The sequence below is a fragment of the Zerene cesonia genome, chromosome 14 (genome assembly GCF_012273895.1).
Source record: "Zerene cesonia ecotype Mississippi chromosome 14, Zerene_cesonia_1.1, whole genome shotgun sequence".
Taxonomy (NCBI): Eukaryota; Metazoa; Arthropoda; class Insecta; order Lepidoptera; family Pieridae; genus Zerene; species Zerene cesonia.
The window spans coordinates 8,464,920-8,489,737 of NC_052115.1; the positions used below are offsets into that span (position 1 = coordinate 8,464,920).

Sequence of the window (24,818 nt, forward strand, 5' to 3'; positions counted from 1 at the left end):
GTTCTGAATTCAATTTATTCAAAATGGCGCGAATAATTCCGCATATAACATTTTTGTTTCCACTATTTGCGTACACTTTTGCAATAACGGAAACGGAATAAAATGTATTATATATCTACCCTCGTATCGTTATTCAAAATGTAAGTCAAACTGCAATTCACACGGGCCAATTTGTTGTCAATTATATTTGCATAAACAATAACACATGTTGTTTTTATCTGCACGTCCCCTAATTGTGAAATTAATTTAGAATAACCCATTTAACGATAAAAATCAGTTCGCACGATTGCCGCGAAATTAATTTCATAATATTACATGCAATACCGATCCTTATTCTGACGTGCTTAATACTATAATTCTGTGAATGAATTGTGTGTCGGAAAATGGTCATATCTTGAGAAATCTTTAGTGACAATGATGTTTTAAACAGTTATAGCGAAAAGCTTTCCAGCGATGTAGTTAAATTCGATACAAATCTCGTATTTCACTTTGATTAAATGTTTTAGTAACAAGTGGGAAATGCCTTTTAGATTTTCCTCATCACACTTATCATACTAATATTATAAATGAAAGTTTGTTTGTTTGGATGTTTGTCCGTCATTCACGATGAAACTACTGAACGGATTTTGATGAAATTTGGTACGTAGACAACAATACAAAATATAGGCAAATTTTTACAAACTTTCGCATTTTTAATATTAGTAGGATTATATATTAATTTCAACAAAGTGCAACAATTGCAGCAAATTTTATTAGCTAGAAATATTAAAAAAAATTGTTTTTATTTAAATGCTTTGTACCCACGTAGTTAATCAAAAGTTAAAACCCATAAGTGCTTGTATATTTTTATCGGAAAAGAAAATATTTTGTGTGAGTCCATAATAAATGTTGTACATTTTAGAATTAAAATTCCGCACGACACGATTGACAATAAATGGCTGAACGCAAAAACGTGACGTTTCCTTTAAACGCCACTAAACGGCGGATTTAATTTAGTCTCCGATTCTCATGCGATAGATTTATAGGGCGCTAGCCTGACAGCGCTCAGTCGAAACAGACGGACGTAATGTATCGCAAATACAGAAATATATCTCGTGAGGGAAGTTCTCTGCAATGTTTATGATACAACCCGTTCGCCCCGGCTCCACCCGCGGGACGGGATAAAAATTGAATTAAATACCTAGACTATTTAAGAATCGTATTACTATCAAGCTACAAGTGAAAAAATTAACCTAAAAAACGAAGATTTCTTTCAGACATTATTTTGTACAAAAATAACAAAATAACATTATCGTACACAAATAAAGAGTTAACTGCCTTGGTTCTACATAGCATATTTCCAAACCTAAGATCTGTATGAAGAAATTAATTCTTAAAAATAAAAACGTATATAAAAAGCGCAAACACTGACTATCTGATTTATCCAAGTACAGGCCAATCTACTGAACCAAGCGGGTTAAATGCAGATAGCTACTGTGTAGGCTTCTGCTAAAAATGGATTTTGACAAATGCTCTCCCAAAGGAAAGAGGTAATGAAAGTTATATCATCACGCGGGCGTAGTTCCAGGCAAATAAATATATGTATAGTCGTTTTATTTATTTTCTTTATCTTCGCTATTCAGCATATTTAAGCCATTTGAAATCTGTGTAAATCCTACTAATATTATAAATGCGAAAGATTGTAAGGATGTGTGTGTGTTTGTTGCTTTTTCACGCAAAAACTATTGAATCGATTGCTATGAAATTTGGTACGTAGACAGCTGGACAACTGGAATAACATATAGGCAACTTTTTATTCCGATTCCTACGGGATACGGACTTACGCGGGTGAGACTGCGGGCGCAGCTAGTTGTTATATATATGTTCATAATAAATAACATTTTAAATGACACAAACATAAGGTTTAATTTACGGCAGAATCACCCAGTGTTTTTATTTAGCCGACGTTGCCGTATTTAGCTTCGAGTGAATTATTATTAGTTTTCTGCAATTGAGTGTCCACGGCTTTATTTCAACACACTTTTTTTAAAACTACACTTAGTTGTGATTAAAATACACGAGTTTCGTTAATTTAGTACTTAGCCTACTCATCATTTACTAAAGTCTGCGAAAAATGCTGAGAAAATTTTAGATTTTTTAGTTTGCGTTTGCCAAAATTGGGATATCGTGTATTCTGGTATGTTTAAAGCACTGATTCTCTCGGCTTACCCTGATAATCTTATTTCCTACAAACCATCATAACACGTGATATTCGAAATATTACCCGCTGAATATATTTAAAAGATCACTAATATTATAAATGTAAAAGTTTTTTTATTTGGATGTTTTTCCGTCAATCGCACTGAAACTGCTGTTCGGTTTTTCATGAAATTTGGTATAGAGACAGGGTATGAGCTGACTTGGGTGATAGGATACTTTTTATCCCGATTAAATGCTCCGTTGGGATAAAACAGGAATCTTGGTATCCGAGCGGAGCCGAGACGAGCGTCTCTTGACGTATAAAACTGCATCTAAGAGGTTATTTATTCAAATATTCTGGTATGTTTTTTTCAGTAACCATTTAAAATGAAAAGCCATCACGTACTAAACTTTAAAACAAAGTTAAACAAACTGTTTTATCTTTACCCCTTCACAAAAAGGTTAGTCGCTATACAGGTGTTAAACACCCCTAACCCGCTGTAATTAATTGACGACAGAAATGTCTTCACCTATAGTGTTAAAATGAGTTATAATTTTAATGTAAAAGAATTTCTCTACAACTTTTTAATTTGTTCGCTTCCGTTTAAATGAATTATGTCACTGGGACTTGGCGTTGTGTGAATTTAAGGGATAATAGTTATTTATTTATTTATTATATAGTTGTTTTTTTTTATTAAAAAAATTACATATTACAGATCATCATTTAAATCTGCCGTATTTATTCATTTTATCTTAATAAATAGTTATATGTAAATCCATACTAATATTGTAAAACTGAAGAGTTTGTTTGTTTGAACGCACTAATCATCAGGAATACTGGTCCGATTTGAAAAATTCTTTCCGTGTTACATAGCCCATTTATTGAGGATGGTTTTAGGCTATATATGTACCACGGGCGAAGCCGGGGCGGACCGATACTATTAAATATAATAAGCAATTAATGAAATATTGTACAAAGCTCGTTGCATTGTTATAACGTATAAGCACTTATCGATTGTTTTTGACCGAGTTTTTTCACAAATTATGAGGTGTTTTCAATATATTATTATAATTCTTGTAAATTAATATGTTTTCTGTTAAAATCATATAGGATGAGAGGCGATGGTGAGCCATAGAATGCGTCAAAGACGATAGATATCACCGTGGCCAAATTCGGCGCCTACACCGTCCGGTCGTTCACCCGCTGCAACGCTATGGGAAAATTTATTCATATCCATGTAATGCTTTATATTAATTGCTTAATTAAATGAAAAGAAAAACCTTATACTTTTTGTGCTGAGCCGAGGATTCGTAATTTATTTAATATTTATTTCGCTATAACATAACAATAAATGTCTTCAACAATTATTTTCAGCAAAAAAAAAAAACTGCCTTACAATTATCAGAACTAGAACAGAGTTAAATAAGACATGAGACACTCCAGCTGTCTAATAAACAAAAAAAAAAAAAAACATAAAAATCGATTCATCCAATAAAAACATGAGATACTTATCAAATGCAACAAATACGTTCGAAATGATAACCTCTGTTCTGAAGTCGGTCGGAAATCAAGCCTTTTTCCCGCGTTTTTGCTTTTCTATTTTCCACCTAAACCTCAATTATGAGGAAAAATAACACGAAAAATGAACGATAATACAAGCTTTTACGACTATATAATTTAATTAGCTAGCTGAGTGGTCATAAAACGCAATTACAGACGATATATATGATTAATAAAGTATGTAACCTCTCAAAGGTCAAAGGGTCGGTACGTAAGGGTCGTTGACCCGTATTATGATATTTGGCAGGCGTTTTCTCCCCCATTTCGCGTAAATTGTCGGAAAGGCGTAAGTAGGCGTAATCATAGGCGCGTCTGTAGTTATCGATACAAAGAAAATGAATTAAATATGTTTATATAAGGATGAAATTATGACGAAGCTCTTATAAAACTGGTAGAAAATGTACATCGTAGAAGGGGAGAGTAAACAAGTTGGATTCGATAGTTGTGATTGGTACGATTTTCTTAGTATTAATTACTATTTGACATATTTTTAACATCATAATTCCATTTAGAAATTAAAAACTTTTTAACAGATTTTAATCGCGATTTATTCATTATATTATTTACCCGACGTTTCGAACACTTTGCAGCGAGCATAGTCACGTTAAGTTAACGTTCTAGATAAATTTATCATTCTGTATTCAGAAATATAAAGTACTAGCTATAACTCGCGACGTCACCCGCGAGGTACACGGGTAAAAAATAGCCTATGTGCTAATTTATATATCTATCTCTGTACTAAACTTCATACAGCGATAAGCAGATTTCGCGTGAAAGAGTAATATATCCATACTTTAAGTGATGTATGGATTTTGCATTTATAAACATTAGATGGATTTACCAAAATACAACTAATAGGTGAAGTTACTCCTCTAAAAATAACTATACAAAAACATCAATGAAATACACCCATAACATCTCATTAATACAAATTCATTCCGTACACTCACTGACCGAATCACTACACCAAAAACACAGTCAAATATCTATCGATACGCATTGTCCTCACTACCCTTCCCAGGCTGATCGGAGTCCTTGGCGAATGCTCTAGACTTGAACCCTTAACAGCCTAACGAGGCTTGGCACGATTTATTTGCAGCATATCTAACAGTATTTGCCAACGTTTTTGGCTGGTCTGCTGAGGAGTTTGCCAAATGCTTTTATGAAGAAATAAGCGTACACACTCCATACTGTCAACAATCGTAGATAACAAATCACAATAGACATTTGCTATCATGGAAAATAAAGTAATATGATACAATATTGGCGAATGGATTTCGATTTAAGGGACTCGATTCTTGGTTTATTTTTCTAGGATTTTTGTGTTCAGTTACAATGATTTTAAGGGCAGATATATGCCTAAAATATATGTATATATGCATATATATGCACCATTATCAGTATTATAGCTATTAAAGTGTATGCGTGAATTGTTTGAATAAGCATGTATGTATGTAGTTTCATGTTTCATATCTTAAAAATTGTTACAGTTTAGTGAAAGTATATCTGAGAATGAGAGTATTTAAAAATTATTATAGTTGAATATTCTAAGAACATATATTTAATCATAGAATCAACTAAATTATCTCTAACCTCAAACAGAGTGTACTTAATGAAATTTCATCATCATAAATTATTGCATTGTTGAAAAGTGTACAAAGTTTGATTTAAATCTGTCCGTTTATAGGTCAAAGTGAGTAAAAAAGAGTCGGTTACATACAAACACACAGGTAACGCTAAAATAACCTAACGATTCAATAAAATTATATAATGAAATTCTTATAAAAGGATTATTGCTTTTTCCATTGCTCAATCTATCTAGATTTCGTGAATAAAATTTAAATTGCGTATCATTATTAATCATAACAAGAAGTCAGGATGTATATGACTATCTGCCAGTCTGCAGCAATTACAGCCGTTTCGGAGAACACGTCCCAATCGGCGGACAGACAGACAAACAATAAAGCTTTATTCGATTATTACTTTTTTCATAGCCCATAAACAAAGCCCGGCGCCTTTGTAATGTACCTATGCACGTGCTTCTGAAGTTCCGTAGCATTTTTAATATAGGTGTAAAGTTACCTAACAACTTTATATAACGATTCAAATATAACATGTATTATAAATTTAAATAATAAAAAAAAAAAAATTGAAAACATAGGATAAATTGTCTAAGCAACATTTCACAAATATGTTCGTATGTACAATTTCATAATTTTCTTATAATATATTTGCATGTAATCGCACGACACGCAATATTTTAATATACTTTTTTCCCGCTTTTATTTCACTGATTTTGAAATATTTTTTTATGTCATAAAATACTATAGTAATAAAGTTTCCAAAACGCTCGATTTAAATTTATTCAATTTATTGCCGAGCCCCAATAATAGAAAAAAAGCTGAGCCCGCGCATATGCGTCTTTTCGAATCGGATGCAAAAAAAATCATGCGCAATGTGTACGTAGCACGCGCCGCCATATGCCGCGACAGATAAAAAATATTTTTTCGAACGTCAACACTGTGTGTTTTTTTTTTAAATTATCCGACAGGCATAGATATAAAAACTGTAACATAAGCATAATATTAGTGGGCCGATAAGTAAAAAGTTTACACAAAAACTCATTTTGAGGTTAAATAGGTGTTCAGGGCGTAGGGCTGCTACAAATGTGAATTTTGTTGTTTGGTTATTATTTATTATATGTAAGACTTTGATACGAGACTAACAAGTGATTTTGATATTTGAAAATCTAGAATATTCTATAGATAATAATTAATAGATTAATATTTGTCTTAAAAGAGGTTAATGTGAACCAATAGACGTCCCAGCTTCGTCCGTGGTACGTATATTCACTATAACATTCAGACATTAGAACAAACAACCTATTCAGCTTTCTATCGTTTGTTTAGATTTTTTTGACGAAAAATATATTTTAAAATTCAAATAATTTTGCAAAATATTTTTCTATAACCCAAAAAAAAAACAAATATACATCTGCAACCATTCTTAGCGTTCATAACATTGTTTTCAATTATTTTGTATAAATTTTTAGAACCTATTTGAGCAAAATAATATCTTGATGGCAACCTTCGCTACTGCCGCGCTTGCGCAGCGCATCTGTCGCATACGACTCAGTAATGCGGTTCTTATTCATCAATTATTATGTAATGATCGTGTTTAGAAGACACATTTAATTTTCTATATAAATCTTATAGTAGGTATGTGAAAACAATTAGCAACACTTTAACCTCGATTCACTGGTAAATCCAAATGAAATGATCAGATAAAAATATTCGATAAGATTAATGGCAATAAAAATTTCATTTAATATGATTTATACTTACATTTATTATTGTTAGGATTTATTGTTGATAGGGGAAAAAACGTTATTTAATGGCTTAACATCTCCAGGCTAATATAGCTGATCTATTTAGACTTTTACTGTAAATAGTCAAAACTGTCTTTAGCGAAATTTCCCCATTTCTAGGGAAACTCCATCGCGCACACCCCTCAATCTATTGCAATATTCCCAAAAACTTGTCCAATTTCCCCATAGATTGGGAGCACAAGCCCATCAGCAAATAAAACCACTCCAACCTCACAAAACGAGCCACAATTACCTTTGTGAATCGCCGACTGGCTACTTAAAGGTTCACTGATTTAAAAGCATGGGTTCTTATATAACTTATAATGTTATTATCTTTGGTATTAATATGACGTCGGTATGGAGATTAAAGGACACGAAGTCATCAATGTTTTAGGTAATATGTGGTTATTTTAAACTTGATTGTTTTAAAAATATGTATTCGTAACATTGTTTTATGATGTTTATGGCTTCAAATTGCAAAAGATACTTATTGATATTTAACTAGCGCCCCGCCTCGGCTTCGCCCGTGTTACGTATGTCACTACATAGCATATCCGTTTTTTTAAAAGAAAAAGTGATTCAAGAGTGGTTTATATGTATGATAACAACTATTAAACTATTCCAAATTTAACGCGTGTGAAGCCGCGTAAAAGCTAGTTGCTCTCAAGGATCACGTAGGTACGTATCTAACTGTGAGCTTTATTCTGTATTTTATAAATATTCTATTCCCATACAGTATTAAATAAGTAGAAAAGTTAAAACTTTATCATCAGCATTAACTTACATGGTATTCTTTCAGTTCCCAATATACCTAAAATTTAAATTCAGTCCAGTGACAGCTGGGCGTAGCAAATATTTTAATCTGTGGCTGTTTATAACTGAAATTATATTTTTTATTATTAAGATTTTGAGCACTCTTCAAGCAATTATCTGGAGGGTTGCCCTCCTCAAGAACTTACATGGAAAATAGATTAAATTATAGCATTTTGATCATGTTTTTAACAATGGCACGCGGCAGGTGTGGTCTGGTAAAAAGCAACCCCCCGTAATTTGAATATAAAGTTTTTATCTCAACAGCTCGATTTGACGGTAATGCTTTTTTTTGGTATCCCTTTGTGCCAGGGTTTTTTCGGTATTTGGATTGAGGGCTGAGGTATCATTCGTCAGTGCTGATAATCTATGTAATAATTTATTTAAAAATACTTCAGTTTACGTTTTTATAAAGAAAGAACGGACTTATCGACAAAACTTCGTTGGATTTTTATTATAAGCCGTCTAACAATTAATGGCAATCGTACCTTGAAATGTAATGTAGATATAATCTATATCTATTGAAGTATCTATGGAAAGATGAAAGTGTGAATATGTTAAAGTCAGAGACGAGAGACGAGGAAATTTGGTTGGTAAATCTAAGGAAAAACTGACAGGCCTTCAGCCTTCCTTAAATTTCAACATGCAAAGGTATCAGTTGAAAACAGGTATCGTGAAAGCTGGAAACTGTATTTGAAAATGTTCTAATATTATAATATAATACCTGCTACTGTTAATCTCCTACAATTGACGTGAAGTTGGAGGTACTTGGCGCGAAAGTTTGTTTTAGTTTGTATTTCGCATCAAAAAAGGATTTCTGTGTGTGGTGGTGTGTGGAATGAATTAACTCATATTTAAGGTATAATATGAATGAATATAAAATACATATATATATATATATATATATATATATATATATATATATATATATATATATATATATATATATATATATATATATATATATATATATATATATATATATATATATATATATATATATATATATATATATATATATATATATATATATATATATATATATATATATATATATATATTCAAAGTAGTCTATATGTGAATTTATTAATTTATATAAGTTTTATATATAAACCTTGGCGTTTGAATTTACAACGAAGGAGTATTTTTGTTTTCTAGTAGTAGTTCTAGTAACCAATCTTTTGTCCTTTATTATATATTCATATATTCCGTATTCTTCTATTTTTCAATACGGTTTATAGTCGCAAAAATTAACAGTTTGTGCTTTGTGGACCCGCTATTGTTTTAAAATGATCAAGTACACTCTTTTGACGAATCGTAAGGTTTCGAACAGAACTCCTGGAAACAGTGAAATCCCGTATAGGCGTGAATGTGTTGGCACGCCGGTATGTGTTCCTCGAACACTATATTTAGCTTCATTCATAATGACACATTTCATCAATGGCAGCATTCTGAACAGACACGTACGTTTGTATCACAATAGATCTATTATTTGAAGATAATGCTATTTGTTTTGAAAGTGTGGTACCAGGGTAGGCTTGGACTGGCCTCTGTTATGTTGTGGCATGTTATACGTAGATGCTATTACGTATTTCAAGATTGCAAAGCATTGTGGTCATCTAGAAAATAGTTATAAATTATTGTAATTTCTACGTAAACCGTTTTATTTTGTATAATAACACGATGTACGTATTTAAGATTTTTTAGGTAGCTCCCTAGTTAAAGGTTTTCTCATTAAACTTGTAAAAGCAACGTCAGCCGTCAGCGACTGTTCATCGGCTGAGGATACATAAAAACAAACATTTATAAATAAAACGCAGTTGCCGCACGATCATGAACTAATTATCATAGGTGCGTTCGGAATGAATGAGCAATAGTTAAGTGCGCATTAAAAACAAAAGAAGAGTACTCCCGAGGTAGACAATAAAACCACACGGCCGGTTTTACGTGGTCAGACGACTGCACAATCTTTACAACTCGTATTATGAATAAAAGTCTACCTGCCGTGACGTTCCCACGCCTAAAACACCGAAAAAAAAGTAGTACGAAGGCGTAGAACAAAAATCATTTTCACACCTTCGCGGAAAGGTTTTAAAACGCTTTTATTACGAATGTAAAATAATAATGGACGGGGCGCTTTCTTTTGTTTATAGATGGTTCGAGTAACGACATCTAGTATTTGGTTAACGTACTTTTTGAGTCAACGCCACCTAGCGGATTGACGGTGAACTGTGATGTTCCTTTCGTTCGTTCGGATTTGTCGTAAATTATAATTGTGTTTTAGAGGAGTAAGAGTTGTTGGTGAAATCCGCAAGATGGCAGGCTGTTTAAAAGCAACTTTAAAACCGTCTACCAAAAAGAAGAGAATCTATAGTCGTTTGTATACGTTTTTGTTTGTTACATTTTTACAAGAATTACGTATTTTTTAGGTTTATATAGCAAAAGTCAGTTTCTACAAAATATGTATAAAAAAAAACCAAAGTGTTCTGTATTTAACAAGTCAATTCAGTAGTTACAAATAGCGGGAATAGTGATGATTTCACAAGATACATACATCATGTTGCTAGTAGCTCGGGACACTATCTAGGGCTGTCGCAAGTATGTTTAAATTTTGATGGTGTAAGATTTAAATTGATATGCCATTACGCTGTAAAATGTTACATAATTCTGGCGTTCTGACAGAAGGTATGTTTTTTAATAATACTGTATTATTTTAAGTTGTGACAACAGTGACTCTGCTGTGTACTTCTCTTGATAGTGTGATATTATGGTTAAGATAAAGTGGAGAAATTTTCCTTCGAGGCAAAACTATAATAATCAATATGAGGGCGCCACCGTAGAGTACTGATTATAAAAATGTACGCAGTGTTGAAGTATATAATCTTGCATTAATTTACTACTACAGAATACTTCGGTTTTTCATTTTAACTCCAACCTCAGTGCGTTATGAGTTAATATAAGACTTATACATTTTGTCACGGTTTATATTTATTACTATTTATTGGAACGAAGTTCCTTATCGCGCGTTGTGAAAGGGGGCTAGACGGAAAAAATTCTTACAAAAAGTTGTCACGACACTTTGCTATAGTAAGCTATTGTTAGCTTTGCGGCGTCGCATGTTTCTCTGCCTGTCTCTCGTAGAGAAAGCAAGCCAGATATTTTCATTTCTATTTCGCATTGAACAGTGTGGTGTCGCGACGATTATTTTTGTTGAGTGTATACAGGTTTCTTGTAATAATTAAAAAATAATAATAAATAGTACCATTATACGTGTTAAAAATAAAAAAAAATATTGTTATAACTCAAAACCTTCACTAATTAATCGAAAGGAACTTTGTTCGATGCGGGATGTCAAGGGTGACACCTCTCAAGTTTTTTTTTTACTGGCTCTTTGTCCCGGCTTTGCCCATGGTACATACAGTGAAGAAAGAAAATCGGTCCATTAATTTTTGAGTTTATCTATTACAAACAAACAAACCTTTAACGATTATTTAATATGTGATGTGTCATTTAGTACAAATATACAAACATTATTATTAATCCCACTTTTTTCTATAAGTTAGGGGCTTCTCTTTTAGCTGCTTTTGTTTAAAAGTTTATCAAATTTTTTGCTGTTATTTTCATCCAAGTGAATCCAATACAAAACATATATAAAAATCAGTAAATTACCGGCGTTAGAATGTATTCCAACGGTTTCACTTGGATAGAATTTAATCTTAACAATATAATAATAATTATTAGCACGACTCTTTTATTTTAAGACATGTGAATCCAAAAGTTTTAAGTATATTCAATGTTTAAAGATTTGGATTTTGATGGAAGTCTGGAATCTTTGCACGCACAAAAAAAGTCACTAAACAATAAAAGTGAAATTTATCCAATAGTCACAGTTACCTCAAAATCCGAATTTAAATATTCCTACAATGTAAAACGTTTCCCACGGTGTATCTGAGACAAAGCGTGATATTTTTGCGATTTATCTTCCTTCTATTATTTCATTAATTGTTAGGAACATAAATTAAAGATATGAAATCACAAGTTAAGAGTTTTCCAATAAAATAAACGCCGCCGTACCTACCCTAGCAATAAATCAGTCAAGTTGTAATAAACAGTTCAGCGCCATCTGTGGACGACGTGCGTTCATTATCTGTAGCAATAAATCTCAAGTATGACAACAGATGGCGCGAGAAGTTTGGTGATATATCTCTGGAGCGCGGGAAAAGTTGCTAGATGGTATTTACGAGGGTTTCTGACTTCACTACTAATTTCCTTTGTGCGTGCAGGTGTGTTGGCAATTTAACACTGCTTTTGCAATCAAAGAACTTGCAAGTTTTCGCAATCTCCATTATGCTATTTGAAATCACATCTGATGCTAAAATGTTTTTCTTTACACTTCAATTTCATTATGATTTTAGGCGCAGACATGTTTCTGTCTATTTAATTTAAACATTAATGGGATTTGATCGGTTGAAATACTTCGAAAATGTTCTGCGAAATATTTCATTTCAGCGATTTCTAATAACCCGATTATAATATATATAGTTTTTAAGAATCAATTGTTACTAACAAAATGAGTCTGAGTTTTTTGAATAAATTAAATGAAAAAATATGTTTTATTGTCCGTAAATCTACAAAAAAATAATAATAATAATAGGCATTATTAAAGCAAGCAGCAATTTTTTAAAACAATATCATAAATGTATTTTAATTTTTTAATGATAATAATATCCAATTCCCTTATTAGAAATGTTGCCATTTTCACAATTTACTGTATTTGTAAAGATACGTTTAATAAACGTAAGTTTATTCAGCAAATAATACTAAAGATGTAACTGAAGTTAGAATGATAACCAAAATCCTTGGTTCCCTTCCATTAATTGCAAATAGCTCGCGGTTATAACAACCGACTCGTGAGCGCTGGAATAGAAAATTGACTTCTGAAATTACGCATTACGCGAGTCATTAGTTCAAAGGGAAAATACTTTCTTAGTTGTGATTTAACTGCGGTTGTATTTAGTTATTTAGCTGTTAGGAAGAAATAGGTCTTCGCAAAATGTAAACTCATTGAATTTTTAGTTTTATAGCGTTCAAATGCTTTTTAAATGAGAAACGAGTCGGGATTCGTACCCGCGTCATTTCGCCGAACCGTGGAAACGCCTCTCGGCCACCCGTGCTCCTACCTGGGCAATCGAATTTCAATTAAAACTTATTTAATTATTTAAATAACATTTATAATTCTGGTAAAAATGTCGGAATTTAAATAATATGAGTCTTCAACTACCGATTATATAACCTAAGTACATAACAAGTTTTAAACAATATTGATTTGAAATAAGTCATAATAAATTACTGTTGAGTTCAAGACAAAACAAAGTCCAACTGAAGTTTGATTTATTGTTGGCATACATTTTAAATATTTAAATAACAATAAAAAAAAATCTGTTGTTGAAGAACATTCAGTGATTTTGTAACGCGATATTCAAATTATTAAAAAAGGCTTTATGCAAACTGCAAAAACAATGAAAAGGAAATGAATTTGTCCGTAACTCAGTTAATTGCTAAACTTCGAGTCAGCGAAAGTATGCCCGTTTCTGGACTGAAAAGAATTAAAATTTCTCGTTTTATTGGGGATCAGGAGCGATCTTATTTAATTGTTATTACCTCAAAGTTAATTACGACGTTGCAACGTTGTGAGGGTAGAATAAGGAACATATTTAACTAATTACTACTAAAGGAACTTTTCCTTAGATAGTATAGTTAAAAATTATCTATGCCTTTGGTACGCAAAATTCGGAGTAGTTTAATACATGTTATCATACATTTAAACCTTCCACTTCAATCACTCTATCTATTAAAAAAGTCCGTCAAAATCAGATGGGTAGTTTTAAAGATTTAAGCATACATAGGGACAGACAGAGAAAGCGACTTAGTTTTATACTATGAAATGATGCTGTACAGTTTCAGAGTAAAGGTAAAACAGTGGGTCATAACTCATATATAGTGGAAATTATGAAGAGGCCGTTTAGGCTTATTTATTGGGACCACACGTACTCGCTTGTGAATAGAGAAAATACACTTTTGAATCAAAATATCCTATATTATTTTCAACGTTTTTTTTGCTACAATTTACAATGTATGTTGCCTTTATAAAACACTGTTTCATGTATTCCTGTAATTTTAATTAAGCGAGACGAAAAGCGAAAGAAATAGGATAAAATTTTAGTTATAATTTAGGTAAATACTTTTATAATATGGATTTTCAAAATGTAATATTTATGTAATTATTCATGAGTACCTTTGATAACTTAGTAAAACAGATTGGTACTTAAATACATTTATACAGGGTTTTGTAGATACATGGTTAAATCATATGTAACATACAAGTTACTTAATTTTTCAACAAAAATCAATAAAATCGGTTCACTCAGTCGAAAGTTAAAAAAAAAAAAAATTAAAGTTCTGAGTTAAGACAACCAAACATCGAACCTCATACAGTTGAATTGAGAGTCTCCTTTTATGATATTGGTTGAATCATACATACATACATGATAAAAAAAAAACAAAAAAAAAAATAGTTTGGATCGGTCTAGCATTTCCTATTAGACAAATATTAAGCGTTATTATTTAACATATATATTAGACGCAGTTAACGAAAAAGGAAAACGTATTGAATCACTGGTAAAGGACAGGGGAGTCCGGATCCCTATGATTTATTTGCAGAAACATTCTTCCTTGACACAGGGTTGGTTATTAATAAAGACGCAGTTAATACTACAGTCTACAGAGCACCTAACAGGGATATTCCTATTGACTGTATGATGTGCTTAGTGGAATCTGATTTGATTTTAATGGATGACTAGCTTGTGCACGCGGCTTCGCACTCATTAAATGTCGAGAACTTTAATAGTTGTTATTATGCATGGAAGAGGAAGATTTACTCTTGAATCACTCTATCTATTAAAAAAAAACAAATGAAAATCCATTGTGTAGTTTTAAAGATCTAGGCATACATACATAGGGACAGACGCGGTAAGCGACTTTGCTTTATACTGTGTATATTGTTTACTACCTAGTCGATTGATTTAGTTGATAGTGCAGTAGGCGTATGTAGTAAATGAATTAAAGAAGTAATAAAAATACAGAGTTACCTCGTACTTCGGTAGTTCGAAATCAATCGATTACTTTAGCATTTAAATATTATACAAACATTTTGAAGCTTATTGCTCTTTAAATTAAGGGAATTTTACTGGAGTATAAGCTTATGACTTTGTAAAATAGAATGAGTTCTTTGCGCGCACAAAAATTTTCACTCTCTCCAGTCCATTCCTTCCATCCTTTCCTTAGCTCTTAACTCTTAAAAGCGAGAAATCCATACCGCTGCAAATGTTCAAAGGTTGTAATCGCTTACCAACCGGCGAATCACTAGTTACCCGCTATTACATAAAAAGTACACAGGTCTAACAGAACTCACCCGTTCGCAGGTGGCCGGCGCGTGCAGCTGCCTCGCCTGCCCTCTGCCCAGCGCCTCCCGCTTCCTCTGTGCGCTGAACAGTCTCAGCTCCTTGCGTTCCTCGTCTGATAATGAATGGCAGTATCGCACCTGGAATTTTGGAAGACGTATCAGCTTTAATTCTTGGCCGATTCCTTTGTACCGTGGTTACTGCCTGATTGTAGAACTGAGGTATTTAGTTTAAGTTAAATAGGTAAAATTATAATTTAAGAGTCTCGTTCTGCCAGGACATTGAAAGCTCATTGAACGATTGACCTAATTATCTTTAAAGTCTTTTTAATTTTGTCGCTTAAACCACTGAAGCAATTTTGATGATATTTGGCACAGATATAGTCTGAGAACCGATAAAAGAACATAGGACAGTTTGCATCCCGGAAATCCCACAGGAACGGGATGTATCCCGCCAACCTTGGGAAAAACCTTGGACTGTCTATTTTTTCTTTGTCTACGCGAGCGAAGCCGCGGCGAAATGTTAGTATAGCATAATAAGCAATACAAGTAAAACATAATCATGATCAGTAATAAATTACAAATGTAGAAATAATCACAGTGTAGGTCGTGTACGCGCGGCAAAAAACTCCATAAATTGTAAATACTATCTATGAAATGTATGACACCGGTTAGCATTAAATTACATAAACTTTACAAGGTTTTTATTCCCCAGTCTGTCTGTTTATCTTACATCATGTTAAATGTAGCTAATAAGACCTTATACAAATACTACAACATTTTCTGTACTGTGCAACCAAAAGATTGGTAGAGGGTTTACCTTCAAATTATTCATATCTATAACTATTAGTAGCTTTTCGCCCCGGCTTCGCTTGTGATACATATGTCGCCTATGTCACTCAGTGAACTTATAGCTTGCTTATGGTGAGAGTATTTTTAAAAACTATCCAGTGGTTTTTGCGTGAAACGTTACAAAAATAAAAAAATAATATCTTCATAATATTAGAGTATAAGGAGAATTTTTTCATAGTCAAGAAAATTTATATTTTTTAGAATTCGTTAAGTTCCAAACGGTTTACGTTACATATTTTATTAACTTACTTCGTTGTCCTGAGGAGGCAACTGCTGCAGCAGCTGTTTGAGCCGGTATCTCTCTCCCACGCTGTTCACATACGGCACTTTATCTTCTGGAAGCGCTGAGAAGTATAGATGCACCTGAAATATAATATAAACAGTTTTATTGCATATCTTTTTTTATGTCAAAGCAGGCAACTGACCTGGGTGACTCGCCTGTCGATTTACGTCTAAGCGATCACCACCATGCGCTGCCCAGTTAGACCAAATTTTCATCATCAAGAAACAATCATAAAAAATGGTTCACCCAGTCGGTTTTAACCCCCAAAAAGTAAGGTAAAAAACACAAACCACAATCGGATTGAAAACTTCCTCCTTTTTTGAAATCGGTTGAATATTAATTAAAACCAATATAGCAGGATGGGATGCAACACACTTTTACAACCAATCCATTTAACATGGGAAAGCAAAATTCCCAACATCCACGTCAAATAATTAAAAACGTTTATAACAGATTCTTCCCAATATAACCTGCAACATCTTAAACAATAATGGCGTCTATAATCGTAAATAATACAGCCACTATTATCACAGTATTGCAACTGTTGAATGAGGCAATACGCTTAGCAATAAACGGGGAAGGTAAGCCTGATTAAGCCTAGCTATTAATATTGCGAAGACATAATGAAAATGACACGTGATCAGGATACTCAATGTCTTAAATTGCTTTACGTCCCTTGGTATTGTTTTGTGAGCCTCTGTGCATTTCATTAGATCCGTAGCTAGCATATTTTGTTTTATTATAAGGGGCAAGGATATCAATATTTATATCTTTCCAGAAATAATTTTTAGACAACTAACCTATTTATTCCAATTTATATGTGATGTTAAAGCTAAATTAAGATAAAATAAAATAATTTTAGAAAACCTTTGCAATATATAAAAGAATGCCTTGCCAATTAACCCAATGCACCAAATAGCGATAATATTCAAAATGTTAGCAATGGAATATGAAATATTATATCCTATATGTTTGTTTTTTTTGTTTGTTCCCAATATGTTTTGGCATGAAATTCTTTAATAAGCTGGATCGTTTGTTTTTATTCCAACATACCAGGATACTTCAATAAATTATTACAATAAATAATGTTATAATAAAGAGTTCGAAATTTATATCATTTCACGCAAGGATTTGTCCTAAATTAAGCAATTATTGGCCATCCCATCATTCACTCATAGTCTTCATCTGCACAGTGTAGTCGTCATAATTTAAGTTTTTGAAAAGTCTCATTAAGACCCTGCGTCCATTAAAATATTTCCCAGTTTTATATAACCATAGCTACCAAAAGGCGAGCTTCTTTTAAAACAAGGGGACATCCCCGCGGGGACATTTCAATTTTTTGCTCCGTTGCTTCCGCCCGCACTCTTTATTACTTTATTTCGCTCATTATAAATACCAGCATTCAAGACGTTGAATCTTAAACGAATTGCTGACGAAAAACGGTTTGTTTATTTAAATAAACGCTTCCAAGTGTTAGGGCTAAAAGGTTGTAAGAGACGAAATGCATGGAGGATTCTAGTTTTATGATGTTGTACTTTTATCTTTGTTATTTGTGCAAAGTTTTTTTAGACCCTGCGAAAATGTCAACTTCCAAACTTGTCGTGATCGCTATTGTATAGAAAATATCTCCAGGTCAAAAAGGAAAATAAATATTTAAATTCTAATACAAATTACAAATGTACAATGAAGTCTTTACATTTTAAGCTAAGGCACGAAACATCCCTAACAAAGTATTAAAGACGCATTTGTCTTTTCGTCAGCATAATTTGGACAACTACTTGGCACATACGTAAACTGCGAGACAAAAGTGCATCCCAAAGGAAACGCATCAAAAGCTTCCACAAAAAGCATGCTTTTCCAACAATCCGGCACGTCTTCATCAAGAAACGAGAAACCGAACAATGGCTCTTCACAAAGGAATAGTTACACGACAATGCTTACAGTAGTTCCAATATTATTCTAGAGTTACAGCGAACGATGTGCCGACATACGAATATGATCCCCAAGCGAATGAAATAAGTCTGTGTTTCCCATAAATTCTATTCGAAGTACAACCAATCAAGTTCTGAACTGTCAATATTACGAATAGGCAATTTATATCCTAAGAACAAAGAGATAAAGAAGAAATTTGTGTGTTAGGAAATAGGTATAATATATCATTCGGAAAGTTTCGTGGATATGCAAAGATGTCAAAGAGAAATATATTGCTGGAGGCGCAAATGGTCTCTCGTACAATGGGCTTTTTAGATAGCTATTGGGTTGTAAAGTAGTGAAATTCTTTAGCCTTACACATTTGTCAGTTTTCACTAGCCGTTTAATTAGTATATTGATATAATTGCTATTTTTGTAATGGTCTAGTGGGGAGATAATTTAGAACGTAAGGTTTTTGGTTAAGTTCAGAGACGAAGTTATGAAAAGAGCTAATTAATTTTGAAAATATCAGTCTGGATAAGAATTCTATTGAAAGTGTAAGTCAAGTACCTATTAAAAAGGGGCTATGATCGTTGTAAATTATCAGCTTATATGCAATACACAAATATATAAACAAAAATTTAAGGCCTATTGTCATAAATATATAAAAGAATGTATTGAAGTTGGTTCATTCTGAAATGACCAAATTAATAAAAAAAGGAGCTTGGTGGTTTAACACTCAATATAAAAATAAAATAGCTCGTACTCTTAAAGAAAACTATCTATAAAACTACAGAACACACCTGTTCAGGTCGCAATCCCGGCGGCACCCAGGTGTACTCTTCCAGTGCACACCCTGAATCATCATCACTCTGCGAATGCCTGTGTGGATCCCCCGGCTTCATCAAACGTTCCGCATGTTCCAGCAACCCCCTGAACTTCCCTTGAACAGGGTGAGGTGACAGCGACATCGCTGACTGAGGAGATTGGGGGGAGTGGTAATTTGCCGCCTGATTTAGACTTGGAAGCGCATAGTCTTGGTATTGACTTCTTCTGTAGTTGGGGTACGAGTAGGGGTGTGGGGAATTTGATGTGCTAGGTATTGAGGAGCCGCTATGGCTTGGCTGTGGTGATGGGAGGTGGGGTTGTGGGGACGGTAGACGTGGTTGAGGCGAGGGGAGGTGTAGGGGCGACGCTGGCGCGGGGGGCGGTGGTGATTGCTGCTCTTGGAGCGGTGGTGGCGACGATCCGGTTGGCGATACCACGCAGTTGCGACAGACTGGTCTGGAAGGGATAAATGCTTTGTTAATATTGTGACCTTTAACTGACACTATAATCTAATATGTACTAATTAATAACCTAAGAATACTTTTTTTAGAAAATTACTTACTATTCCTACATTTCTTTGAATCCTGAATACAAAATGTTTATTTCTTAACGGACAATATAAACAGAACAATTTAAAGCAGGTGTATATACTAAGGGTTATTAATAACTATAATAGCAGTCGTGATGAGACCGCATTTTCTTCTTGTATGATTGATTTTACTTGCATTCAAAGCAAACAGTGATTTATTACGTGCTTGCTTCATTAAATTATTGTGAACCCGACATTAGAATCGTGTAAGGATTTTGCCGTTTTTGGTTGAAGTGATTTGAAGAAAATGGTTTATTTGTGTTTGTCCTCTCATAATTTTTTACTGGGTATATCAATTTTTATGATTCCTTTTTTTTGAAAATTTTATGCCTGGTGGTATATGGTCATTACACTTTACTCTACTTTTATAAATGTGAAAGTTTGTTTGTTTGGATGTTTGTCCGTCAATCGCACTGAAACTACTGAACGGATTATGATGAAATTTGGTATACAGACAAGGTAATTAGGGTGAAAGGATAATTTTAATCCCGATTAAATGCTCCCTTGGGATAAAACAGGAATCCTAATATCGTCGATCGGTGAGATCGTTTAGTCTAAATATATAAAATTCTCGTGTCACAGTTTTCGTTGCCATACTCTTCCGAAACGGCTTGACCGATTTCGATGAAATTTTTTGTGCTTATCCGGTATCTATGAGAATCGGCCAACATCTATTTTTCATACCCCTTAATGATAAGAGTAAGGCAGAACCGCGTTTGCCGGGTGCAGCTAGTATTATATAAATTTGGTCTAATACGACAATTTTGTGAGAAATAATTAATTATAATCAACCTCAGTAGATCCCATACTCATCTACTGAGCAGCTGGTCGATCTTTGTAAGCAATTACTCAGCGATATCACTCGCATCAGATCTTGGCTGCAAGATTAATGCAATCAATATCAAGATGCGATGCATGGCAGCATAGATGAGTCATTATTGCGTGCTTCGCCCGCGGTTTAGCTCGCTTTGTGGTTGAGCGTCTTTAGCAAAAAATTGTTTACATGTATGCGTTTAATTATGATATAATAGCTGCGCCCCGCGGTTTCACCCGCGTTTGTCCGTATCCCGTAGGAATATCGGGATAAAAAGTTGCCTATATGTTATTCTATGTATATGTTAATGTATATGTTATTCTAGTTATCCAGGTGTCTATGTACCAAATTTCATTGCAATCGGTTCAGTAGTTTTCGCGTGAAAGAGCAACAAACACACACACATCCTTACAAACTTTCGCATTTATAATATTAGTAGGAAGTAGGATTCTATGCGTTACAGACGAAAGCGGTTTAGTTTTATGCTAAAAATAATCGTTTCCATCACTAATGGGACGAAACACCGACACGAGAGAGAGAAATCAGACCCAGGACAATACCAATTCATCTTTATTAAGTACTACCATTTCGCAAGGACTGTAAATTGATGTCTCTTTATAACCTAGTTTTAGATTATCGTGTTTCAACTGAACAGGTATCATAAAGGGTCTTTTTGAGGTCGATAAAAGCACAATGCCACCAATAAAGGCCTGGCAGAACATGCGGGTCACACAGGCTACGTGGGAATGCCTGTCTGCGTCGCATATTAATGGACTACGGCTTGTGATTTTATTTTTAGATTTTAGCTTTATTCTACGGTTGAACAGATGTTGGTTTCGTGTATACATTAATTTGATTAGATGGCTAAAAGGATAAAAATGTTACTCGACTAAGAATTTCTATGAATTGCACACAAAGTTTAAAGTGCACTTTCTACAAACGATTAAGTGTTCGAAATTTCAAAACGAAGGTTATGATTATGCTTTTGTTTCTAATAAATAACGAATATATGTATTTATGTATGTGTACAAATATTACTCTTTATATTAATGTGTTTTTAGTTGCTTAGCTTCGCTTCCACAGAACATCTTTAAAGCGCTTTAATCACAAAGGCGTTTGTTAAACTTCTTCTTATTCATACCTACACGTCATACAAAATTGTGTTTTTATTAATAGTATTTATTCTTTTTTTTACGTCATATAATCTTAAAGATAAGTCAATTTTATTGGATAGTGTAATATAGATATAATTCGTTTATCATTAAATTAAATTAGTATTTTCTTGTGTTTGATTTAACGAGAGTATGTACATTTAGAAATTAAAGATTTCAACGGATTTTAATCGCGATTTATAATTAAATTATTTAATCCAACGTTTCGAATACTTTACAGCGAGTGTGGTCACGGGACGACGTTTCCAGTCTTCGTCGAATATAAAGAATAAATCGCGTTTAAAATCCGTTGAAGTCTTTAATTTTTAAATTAAATGTCAATTAACGTGGATGAGACATATGATCACTTATATGATCTGAGATTAATGATCATATAAGAGGTAGTTTTCTTTCAATAAGTATATATTATATATTATTTATAGTATTAATTTAGGCTCTTTAAACTACATTTCATACCACAACATACAGTACAAAGTATTTCTTTCGATAACAATCAAACAGTTGAAACAAACTGATTCGTTTAACTTGTACCTGTTAATTTGTAAACGATTTTAAATCAGTGTAAAGAGGAAGCAGTTATCTCACAAATTGAGAAGCAGATACCATAGCAATGTTAATCGATTATACCAAAGCTAATGATTGGAAGCAATGAACCGAATTACGGTTGCAGGAAGCTTCACTTTTAGGTTATATTTTTATGTGAACTATTTTGTTTGAAACTGAATTACAACGAGGATTCATACGAACTGTTTATTTACTTTTTAACCTATTCATAAATTTGGCTACTAGAAAATACAAAAAAATAGTATGAGGTTTTTAACGGCCTTGTCGCTTAGAAGAGATCTTTCAGGCAACCGAGGTAAAATATTAATAAATAGTGTGAAAGTGGTCTTACACTACTTCTAGTTGAAAATTTATGGAAATCTTTATCTGTAGATAAGAACTCCACTCTTCTATGTTAGATATGATGTAGCACCAATTAACTATAATATTAATTTTTTTATGCAATCGAATTGACAACCCTCTTTTTGGAAGTTTTCGGAAAATGAAGTTAGCAGATATATTTCACAGGTATAGTTTATATCTTTCTTCTTTTTCGTCCAATTCTATTCTAAATACAACCGAATTCACTTCTAGCGTTTTAAGATTCTTCTGCACTCAGATTATTACACATACAATGTTCTAATGAGGAATGAAATAAATAAAAACAGACATACATTTTAATGATAGCCGTATTAAGACAACCGTTAGGTCTAACCCATCGCTTATAAACTAAATCGTACAACAAAAGAACCGCCGCGGAACAGATAGACGCAGCGATTCAAATATTTCTCAGAAGCAGCATCAGGAAATATGCTTTGAGGAAGGAAGCAATATCGTGGAGGACGGTATAAAAAGGGGAATCGGTTGAAGCGTATGTATTTATTACTGGAATGGTGGAATCGTTTATTAATTAAACATATCTATAGTAATATAATTAATTAAAAATAAATACATCACTAACCTATGCGCTTTCTCTGTATTGTTTCTTTGTTTTGGTTACCTGGAAGAGATGGCTCTGTAGCAATAAGGTCGCCTACTGTGCAACTTGTATTTTTAGTCTGTACTTTGTAATATTTCCTTATGGTGTGTACAATAAAGTATTATTCATTTATTCATTCATTCATTATCATAACGGTGCTTATATAGCATTATTTAATATAAAAAAAACCGAATCACCGAATGATTTGCTAAGCATAAAGCTCGAGAATGGCTCTACAAATTGGGCGATTTTTTTTTATCATTTTTGTTTAAGCACAAGGAAGGTTCTTATGGAGAAAAAAAACGTACTACGGATGAAGCCGGGGCGAACTGCTACTATAAACAAAATTGCAGATATCTGTTTATCAATGGAATTTTATTAAATACTAGCTGCACGCCCCGGCTCCGCCCGGGTTGTCATTTATCGTAATTAAAATTATTTAAACTATCCTATCTCTCAAGTTGGATCGAACTGCACATGGTGTGCGAATTTTATTATAATCGGTTAAGTGGTTTAGGAGTCCATTGAGGACAAACATTGTGACCCGAGATTTATATATATTAAGATTTAATCGGATTTTGGTACCAAATTTATGTATAAGCCGATTTTATATAAACTTAAGAAAGAGAATAAGTTTCATCAAAATCGGTTTAATTTGAATAGTTCGAAAAGCAAACCACTATATTATTTACTTTTTACTAAATCGCATTATTAAATTAAACATTTAAATAATTATCAATTTGTAGAGATGTTCATTTTTAATTATTTTCTAATTAATCTCATAAACAGATGGAATACCACCGGAAAGGCGCTAACAAGGCCGTTATTCGATGACCCAAATAAACGTAGCAAATTTATGAAACACCCGGTTCAGGATATACCGGTTTTTATAATCTATATTTCCATATAAAAATGGTTTTTTAATGCATAATACATGTGTTTGATTCGAACGCCACGACGCGGTTATAAATCAAAATACTTTTTAAGTCGCATTTAAAAATTTAACATTGCATTTGGACTAAAACACGCTAAAACATATGGAAATAAAACTAGATTTTATTGAAATTTACGAAGTTCTAGACATATATAATAGTGATCCCGTTAGTAACTCGTAATGTTCGTGTAATAACATTTATTCGATTCTAGAAACTTCACCAACGTGGAACCAGACCTGGGAGGTCGACTCCAGACAGTGTTACCAACTCTCAGAAATATTTACTCCTAACTCTAAGTCAAAACCCCCCAAAACTGCATCAATTATTTGAAAACCCCCCTAAAAAATAATATTCAATCAAAATAATATAATAAGTAATATTCAGTAATATTTGTTAATGCTTTTTATTTATAAATTAACTACTACATTAAAAATTATGTCAGTTTCCTCTGAAGAGTCTGAATTTTTAAAATCATACATGTTAACATTGTAGAAAAATATAATTACACTAGATGTCACCCAGTCCTAAGTCATTCGC

General features: G+C 33.0%; 1 protein-coding gene across 1 annotated transcript in view; it reads right to left on the reverse strand.

Annotated features, from left to right (window-relative positions):
- Positions 1–24,818, reverse strand: part of LOC119831955 (protein prickle-like) — a gene marked incomplete at its 3' end in the record, with an annotated part of 114,383 nt that overhangs the window by 48,855 nt on the left and 40,710 nt on the right. Inside the window, exons 3-5 of the mRNA XM_038355526.1 lie at positions 19,225–19,705; positions 16,477–16,590; positions 15,388–15,516 (exon numbers count right to left, since the gene is read on the reverse strand). Of these exons, the coding sequence (XP_038211454.1) occupies positions 15,388–15,516; positions 16,477–16,590; positions 19,225–19,705 (724 nt within the window). The remainder of the gene's footprint in view (positions 1–15,387; positions 15,517–16,476; positions 16,591–19,224; positions 19,706–24,818) is intronic.